Source organism: Cydia amplana, chromosome 15 (assembly GCF_948474715.1).
Source record: "Cydia amplana chromosome 15, ilCydAmpl1.1, whole genome shotgun sequence".
Lineage (NCBI taxonomy): Eukaryota > Metazoa > Arthropoda > Insecta > Lepidoptera > Tortricidae > Cydia > Cydia amplana.
In genome coordinates, this window is record NC_086083.1 from 181705 (window position 1) to 191005 (window position 9301).

Below are 9301 nucleotides of genomic sequence, written 5' to 3' on the forward strand. Positions count from 1 at the left end.
TGCACGTACGCGTCCCGCTGCGTTGTAGAATACGAAAACTCAGCCTGTCCAGATGGACGAAGAAAAAAAAAAAAAAGGTTTTTGACACATGTCAATGTCACATCCACAAATGCCACAATTTGATATTTCAGTGTAGTCTAAAATTCCACAGATTTCACTATTTTCAGTATTTTCACTTCACTTCGTATCATAGAGTATATTATAATTATCTTCGTATTAGGTTGACGCCAGGCGCTTGGACGCCGTTTATTTATTTTTCGTGCAAGCTTTTTACTATTAACCAAGATGAGTTATATGCTGGGGCATCTGCACAACGGCTGGCAAGTGGACCAAGCTATTTTGTCCGAGGAGGACCGAGTTGTGGTAAGTTTTATCGTATTTTTTTGCAGGTTATGAATGCTTTCACTTTTCTAGAATAGAGACAAGTGAAAGCATTCATAACCTGCAATCTATCACTTGAAATGAAAGCATGCCTCTTATGAATGTTTCCTAAAACAAATTCTCGCTCGTGCGCGAGCATACGCCAAGTTTTACATTGAAAGAAAAATCGATTAATTTGTTTGTAGGTGATTCGTTTCGGCCACGACTGGGACCCGACATGCATGAAGATGGATGAGGTGCTCTACAGTATCGCAGAGAAGGTCAAGAACTTTGCAGTCATATACCTTGTGGATATCACTGAAGTCCCAGATTTCAACAAAATGTAAGTGACTGTTGAATGTTTGCATGTTTACACTTCACATATCATATTCTTCCTCTTCACACAACACTTTGTAAGGAATAATGTAAAACAGTGGGTAAAAGTCATGGATCTTACCATTAGATAAACATCTTTAGGGTTAACTCAGATACCTAGAATAGACTAGAAACTAATTGCTCTATCACTTTTGTTGGTTGTTAAATATTGTCACAACTTCATACCTCACGGTTGTCACCACAGGTCTCTTTTATGTAATGCTCTCTTTGATTGTCCTTTTTATTGCGAGCCTTGAATTGAAGCTTGACCCACTCCGTGTATTCCCATAAAAACCCAAGATTTTCCTATGGTGAGATTCATAGTCACTTCTTAAATACCACCTTTCTTCCTTCAACTAGTTCAACTTTACCAATGTATATTTATGTTGTACAGGTATGAGTTGTACGACCCCTGCACGGTAATGTTCTTTTTCCGCAACAAGCACATCATGATAGACTTGGGCACGGGCAACAACAACAAGATCAACTGGCCGCTGGAGGACAAGCAGGAGATGGTGGACATCTTGGAGACCGTGTACCGGGGAGCGCGCAAGGGCCGCGGTCTAGTCGTCTCTCCTAAGGATTACTCTACTAAGTACCGCTACTGAGCTCCCACACTTTTTATTTTTGTGGAGATTTATCTTACTGTGAAAAGAGTCATAATATAGGAAGAAAAGACAGGCAGAGTCAATGTGAATGTATAGTATACAGACAGAGGAAAGAAAATATACTCAGATTTATGAATTTGTCCCGAGTAACTTTTCCCTTTATAGGCCGATTCTGAATAGTAGGTAATATTACGGGCATTGTTTTAAATGTTTGTGTGTATAGGAGGTAAATGTATGTTAATTAAATTTAAGGCATTTTAGATATTATCTGTGTTTTTATAGTTAAACCCTTGCCCCTTAACCCTTTGATATAATAAAGCATTAGTTATACTAACAGTTTGCTTTAACCTTTTAACCGCCAGCAATTTTTGATCGAGCGTGCTCGTGTCACCATCGACAGTAATTGTACCACGCAGAGTAAGGTTGGCATAGTTACGGGAGTTATAAATGTGCTGTAAAAACCAAATCAGATCTTTGTCTTATTTATCAGACTGTGGCGAAACGAGCTGGATATGTAATGTCTTATATATTAGACTCTGGCGGTTAAAGGGCACAGACAATCCAACCTCTAGACTGAGCTTATGCCAATTCTTTAATGAAACCAATGCTGCCAAAAATACGGGGGTGCGGGGGGACGAGGAGAGCGAATCCCGTGCCGTGATTGGTCCGTTCAAAGACACGGACCAATCACGGCACGGGATTGACTCGAAGATGGAGTAACGCTACCGTATGTGTGGCAGAGGGGGTAGCGCGACTATGCTATGTCTAGAGGTTGGATTGTTATCTTATTAGTTACCTCCCGAGACCCAGAACTAGTTGCTTTGTTTTTGTATTTGGAACCCTTATACAACAGAAGTTCCAAATAGATTGTTTTTTTTAACATAGGGGAGCAGACAAGGAATGAAACGGCAAATACGTTTGTTGTAAGTTTATTCAGTCTTGCACAGACGATCGCTTTGTTCGGCGGCCGCCGGTGGGGACACATGACTAGACACCGGCGCCGGGGGGGGGAGGGGAACGGCCTCGCTCCTTACATTACAATACACTTCCCGACATTATTTATTTTTGGTTAAAAATTTACATAGCAAATATTTTCAACTTAAATAAAACCTAAATGTATTAGTAACAAGAGAAAGCTTTTTCAGGGAACGCGTGAAAAGTGGCACGTCGTCGGAGGCAAAATAATTCTGCTATAAATCGGCGAAAGGTAAATTAGTAACATTAGGATAACAAATTCCTATGAGATAGTTTAATCAGAAAAGTGGCTTAGAGGTAGGAACGTTCGGGAAGCGTATCGTGATATAAGTCGGGGTCGAGGGTTCAGTTATGTTTGCGGGGCTGCGGGTCGGCGCGCCAGTCGAAGGCGGCCGGCGCCCAGATGGAGGCGAGCGAGTGGAAGGGGTCGAAGGCGCGCACGGGGGCGGGGCCGGCGACGGCGGGGGCGGGGCCCGGCCGCGCGAGCGGGACGGCGCGCGGCGCGAACCCGGGCGGCGGCCGCAGCGTGCTCGCCCACGGCGGCCCGCTCCACGGCGAGCCGATGGTGCCGTACGCGTGCGCCCCGCCCGAGGCGGGACTCTCGTCTGGAAACGAACGGTTATCGTTGGAACACGTTTCGAGATAAAAACGTACGCGTTTATGCTTAGCACGCATTGCGGTTTTTAAAAAGCGGTTCCGCTACCGCAAAAAATGTAACGTACGGCATTCTTTATAAGCGCACGCACTTGCGATTTAAGAATGCCGTACGTTACATTTTTTGCGGTAGCGGAACCGCTTTTTAAAAACCGCAGCGCGTGCTAAGCCTCATGAACGTTAAAAAGAGAAACTCCCGCTCCGGCTAAACGGTGAAAAGACATCTATTTTTTGGTCCGAACCAAAATCACGCCAAGGAAGAGCGACCCCACTCACCTCGGTAGTCGCCGACGGCGGGCGGCTCGCGCCGGTGCGGGCGCCAGCCGACGGCGTAGTCGTCGCCGGCGCGCGGCGCGGGCGGCGGGCGCGGCGCGTGCGCGTCGTTGTAGTAGAACAGCGAGTGGTCGGGCTGCGGCGCCGGCGGCGGCGGCGAGCGGCGCGCGGGCTCGGGCGCGGCGCCGGCCGCCACCACGCTGGACCACGACGCGCCCCAGCGCAGCGCCGGCGCCGCCGGGGGCCGCGCCGGCGCCGCCAGCAGAGCCGTCGCCGCCGCCGCCGCCGCCGCCGGCCGCTCGCTGCGCCGCTTCGACACCTGGAACGCGCAATCTCACTTAGAACATTTGGAAGTGCTCCACACGCGAATATTAGAACTATTTTTTTTTTTTTAATTTATTAAGAAACAAACAGTCTTGTACAACAGATAAGTATATAGAGTAACATTCTTCTAGTAATAGACTTATAGTTTCCTATATGTAAACAAATATTATAATAAAAACTTAAATTATACTGCCCCCCTACATTTTCTAAAAATTAAAAACTCATACTAAAACAAACGACCGGAGTTAGGTACCTAGTAATTTTCTATTTATAACCGAACACCGACCGAATATACGGGGTGAATTTTCTTTTTGGGTCAGCGAGGGCGGCTCCCGGATCCCGTGCCGCTACGAGAAAACGGTCTCAGCAGACCTTCCCTCGATTTTAAATTAATGAAGATTGGCTTTTACAGATTTTGAAAAAAACATACAGGGTGCGAGAAAAAATTCATTTTTGACAAACTTTTTTTTGATGCCAATCGATCCCATTCCTGTTGAGGATCAAAAGCTTTTATGGGACCAAAAAAAAATTCCGGCTAGAAAAGCCACAAATCGAGGAAAACTTTTCCCATACAATTTTTCACATGCTATTTTTGTATGCCAATCGATTCTATTCCTATCTAGTATCAATAGCCATGGACAATAAATATCAGGTCGATGCAGTGTATACAGATTTCGCAAAGGCGTTTGATAAAATTTCTTATATAATACGCTCTTATTAAAACTATGGAACCTTGGTGTGCATGGTGACCTTTTCCGGTGGGTTAAATCATACGTAGAAAACAGTTCACAAGCGGTAGTACTGGGAGGTTTTTTCAAAGTCTGTAATAGTCAATTTTCATTAATTTGAAATGGAGGGAAGGTCTCCTAAGACCGTTTTCTCGTAGCGGCACGGGATCCGGGAGCCGCCCTCACTGATCCAAAATGAAAATCCACCCCGTATAAAATCACATTTACCTTGTCTTTACGAGTATGGTGTTTCCCGGGCGGGGCGCGCGGCCTCACCGGGGGCTCGCCGCGCCGCGTGGGCGAGCCGGCCTCCCGCCGGGCCGCGCGCGCCGACGCCGAGCCGCGCGGCTCCGGCGGCGGCGGCGGCGGCGCGCGCGGCGGCGGCGCCGGGGCCGAGGCCGGCGAGTCGGCGTCGTCCGGCGGGGACGACGAGTCCGAGCCGGACGCGGCGTCCGAGTCGGTCGGCGTGCGCGGCGGCTCCTCCGCGTCCGGCTCCGTGTCGGACGCGTCCGGCGGCGGCCGCGGCGGGGCGGGCTCCGCGTCGGGGCGAGGCGGCGCGTCGGCGTCCTCGCTCGACCGGGACGACGAGTCCTCCGCTCGCGGCGCGTCGCGCCCCAGCATCTCCGCCCGCCAGCGCTCGAAGGCTCGCCGCTCGGCCGCCGGGTCGAGCGGCGCGGGCGCGCGGCGCGGGCGGCGGCGGCGCGGCGCGGCGGGCGCGGGGGGCGGGGCGGGCGGCTCGCGCGCCAGCGCCCGCAGGTCGAGCGGCGCGCGCGGCGCCGGCGCCTGGCGAGCGTCCCGCGCGCGGCGCAGCAGCCGCTCGGCGTCGAGCGCGGCGGCGGCGAGCACCAGCGCGAGCGCGACGACGGCGAGCAGCGCGCCGGCCGCGCGCAGCGCCGGCTCCCACGCCGGCCGGGGCCGCTGGCGCGCGCACGCGGGCAGCAGGCGCGCGGGCACCGCGCCCAGGAGCCTGAACGCCGCCGGCCCGGAGTCGGAGCGGAGCGTCAGCGGGCAGGGGACTCGCGCGAGCGAGCAGTCTGTTCTGAAGGACAACGTCAACGCGCGGGTCTCGTTGGGTTGTAGGGTGAGCGGGCCGCACGGGTCGAGCCGGAAGCCGCGCGCGGCGCAGGGCTCGCCGGCGAGGCGCCAGGCGCGCAGGCGCAGCGGCACGGCGCCGGTGTTGCGCGCCGCCACCGTGCGCCGGACCTCCCAGCGGGACGAGTCCGGGCCGGGGCCGGCGGCCTCGCACTCTTGGCCCTCCTCGCAATCCGGAATCTGGAGGAACGTCATCGTTTTATTACTACCTTGCACAAAATGATGGTCTGTTTGTACCGACTTCCATTTAGATTGAGGTGGTACTCAAATAATCCAATTGAATAGTTGGGAAAACGGCTGAGCTAATTTGAAAAAAAAAAAAAAAAAAAGATTAATAACAATAAGCTACTTCAAGAACCAGTTAATTCCATGAAATCAGAATCAGATGCCAGGATCTGGATCGGGATAAGTCGAGGCAACTTGTCCCCGTAGTATAGACCAACACCGCGCGTGTACCTGCAGCAGTATGGGCGCGTGCTGCGCGTGCGCGCGGCGGCCGCCCAGCTCGAAGCGCGGCACGGCGCCGCGCCCGCCCAGCTGCACCGCCTCCACTATCGTTAAATTATTCCTGCAACAAACAATGCTCATATTATTCTTCACTTTGGGTTTAAGGACCGCAACGAATTTTTCCGTCTTTTTTTTTTTTCATTTTATCGACCGAAGTTTGAATCCATGATTTCAGACCACCTAAACTAAAAGCTCCGGCGGTCTTCACCTTGGATCTGAATTTGCAAACGTATGAAGAACATTTCCTTTCATTTGTGATTAAGCATTTGATAGTTTCGGTCCAGAACACAAACGTAATCGTATAACATAAAAAAAACAATATAGATGATCCGGACCCCTGACCGTACCGGAGTCGCGACGCCGCTACAGTACTCCTTCAGTAAGTTAGTAGGTGTTGTAGCGGTTACAATAATAGGTAAAAAGCGGCCAAGTGCGAGTCGGACTCGCCCATGAAGGGTTCCGTATTTAGGCGATTTATGACGTATTAAAAAAAAACGACTTGCTAGACCTCGTTCAAACCAATTTTCGGTGGAAGTTTACATGGTAATGTACATCATATATTTTTTTAGTTTTATCATTCTCTTATTTTAGAAGTTACAGGGGGGGGACACACATTTTACCACTTTGGAAGTGTCTCTCGCGCAAACTATTCAGTTTAGAAAAAAATGATATTAGAAACCTCAATATCATTTTTGAAGACCTATCCATAGATACCCCACACGTATGGGTTTGATGAAAAAAAAAATTTTGAGTTTCAGTTCGAAGTATGGGGAACCCCAAAAATTTATTGTTTTTTTTTCTATTTTTGTGTGAAAATCTTAATGCGGTTCGCAGAATACATCTACTTACCAAGTTTCAACAGTATAGTTCTTATAGTTTCGGAGAAAAGTGGCTGTGACATACGGACGGACAGACAGACGGACAGACGGACAGACAGACAGACAGACAGACATGACGAATCTATAAGGGTTCCGTTTTTTGCCATTTGGCTACGGAACCCTAATAATACCTAAGGTAGAGCACCGCCGAATACATCTCGGCGTCGGGCGGCTGGAAGTCTATCTTCAGTTCTATCTCCGCGTCGGGGCCGAGCAGCAGCGCGGGCAGCGCGCCGCCGTCCCGCTCGCGCGGCGCGCCGTCCCGCTCCCGCAGCGCGGCCGCGGCGCCGCGCACGGCGCGCCACGCGCTCGCCGCGAACACGCCGGCCACGTGCGAGCACTGCCTGTGCGCGCACTCTTCTATCTCCAAACTGGAACATATTAGTTAATATTTGGGGGTTAAGTTGCACAGATAGATCTAGAACGAACTAAACTTTTCACAGCTTGTACTATGGGCACAGAATAAATATTAATATTTCATAAAGAATGGACCCTCGACACCCCCCGAACCATAGAGAAAAAATATACATAGAGTGCTCACTCCATACATCAGTTTTAGTACCAAAAAGACTATTAGCATCTAGCATCGAGTAGCGGAACTATCAGTACTGCTACTTGACAATAGATGTAGCACCGACCGGAAAGCCTTATGCTGTTGAGATAAGACTTTCCGGTCGGTGCTACATCTATTGTCAAGTAGCAGTACTGATAGTTCCGCTACTCGATGCTAGATGCTAATAGTCTTTTTGGTACTAAAACTGATGTATGGAGTGAGCACTCTATGTATTTTTTTCTCTATGCCCCGAACGGAATTTGTCATGACCCAGTTTGTCTATAGATTGACAGATCTCAAATAGATTAGCAATGCAATGATGAAATGTTCAAATATTAGTATATTGTGCCACGAATGGGTGCTTGTCGATTTCAGTATTAAGTTTTTTTTATACCATAATTACGTCAAAATGCGTCAAATTGTCTGCCGATTGCCGCCGCTAAGCCGCGCGATGTCGTTCCCGGGTTGTAAGGCCGTCTTCACATTAGACGCGGATCCGGACATCGCTCCGGAGAGCGAGCGGAACATCCCTATGAACACGCGTAACGCTTTCTCGCTCCCTCGACACTCACAGTATATCGTCGGCCAGCACGGCGGCGGTGTAGCCGGCCACGGAGACGTGCACGGCGAGCGGGTGCGGCGCGGGGTTGCGCACGCGCAGCCAGCGCGCGGCGGGCGCGCCCACGCCGGCCAGCCCCGCCCACCCCGCGCCGGCCCCGCCCACCAGCCGCGGCCAGCCCACGCGCACCCAGCCCGACACCGGGATGCGGACCATCTGCAATAGGGATGATGACACATGTTGAATTTTATATCAAAATCTAGTAAAATAGATAGCAAATGTGCAATTAATCACGATATTGTGGAAATAAAAAAAAATATATGGAAATAATACAAAAATACAGCACCTGAAAGTTTCAAAATAAAAGTTGTATTTAACTTCTAAAAACGAAATAAGTAAGCATACCATTCGATTCCTCACATTTTACCCAAATAAAGATTTTATAGCAACTATATACATAAAAGCAATATTTCACCGACAAAAACGCAGTTTTCTTGTTCTGTTCATACTTCAAGATGCGCTCACAGAGACCTTGACGTCACGTTCATATGTCAATTTGTTCGGGACGTTTCGCCAGTGAAGTACGACGGTCGGACTTTGACTATCATTTCTGACTTTTGTATTGCTTTAATGCAATGGGTCCCACAGAGACATTTGATCCTAGAAACAAACCTGATTAATTGATACCATAAATGAAAATTTGTCATGTAGCCTATTGGTACACGAACATTTTTAATTCGTCATCGACTCGTTAATCATGGACTATCATCTCCATTTTTATTACCTTAGAAATACACATTAAGAAAAGGGTCTCGCCGATCCCCGCCGTCCGAGCCGCTCTTGTCTCTGGCCACTCACCTCGGTGGTGTCTATGGCGAGCGACACGTTCCTCACGGCGCGCAGCCGCTCCGTGTCGTACAACGCGCGCCTCCTCCCCAACAACTCCAAGTCGGCCTCCAGCGAGGTTCGCAGCCACTCCTCCTTGTCTCTGGCCACTCACCTCGGTGGTGTCTATGGCGAGCGACACGTTCCTCACGGCGCGCAGCCGCTTCGTGTCGTACAACGCGCGCCTCCTCCCCAACAACTCCAAGTCGGCCTCCAGCGAGGTTCGCAGCCACTCCTCCTTGTCTCTGGCCACTCACCTCGGTGGTGTCTATGGCGAGCGACACGTTCCTCACGGCGCGCAGCCGCTCCGTGTCGTACAACGCGCGCCTCCTCCCCAACAACTCCAAGTCGGCCTCCAGCGAGGTTCGCAGCCACTCCTCCTTGTCTCTGGCCACTCACCTCGGTGGTGTCTATGGCGAGCGACACGTTCCTCACGGCGCGCAGCCGCTCCGTGTCGTACAACGCGCGCCTCCTCCCCAACAACTCCAAGTCGGCCTCCAGCGAGGTTCGCAGCCACTCCTCCTTGTCTC

At 50.7% G+C, this 9301-nt stretch overlaps 1 protein-coding gene across 1 annotated transcript; it reads left to right on the top strand.

The window, feature by feature from the left end:
- The first annotated feature begins 221 nt into the window (after positions 1-221).
- Positions 222-1383, top strand: LOC134654691 (thioredoxin-like protein 4A). Its single transcript, XM_063510167.1, has 3 exons — positions 222-363; positions 567-703; positions 1130-1383. The coding sequence occupies exons 1-3, from the start codon at positions 286-288 to the stop codon at positions 1341-1343; spliced, it is 429 nt and encodes a 142-aa protein (XP_063366237.1). The 5' UTR covers positions 222-285; the 3' UTR covers positions 1344-1383.
- The last annotated feature ends 7918 nt before the right edge of the window (positions 1384-9301 follow it).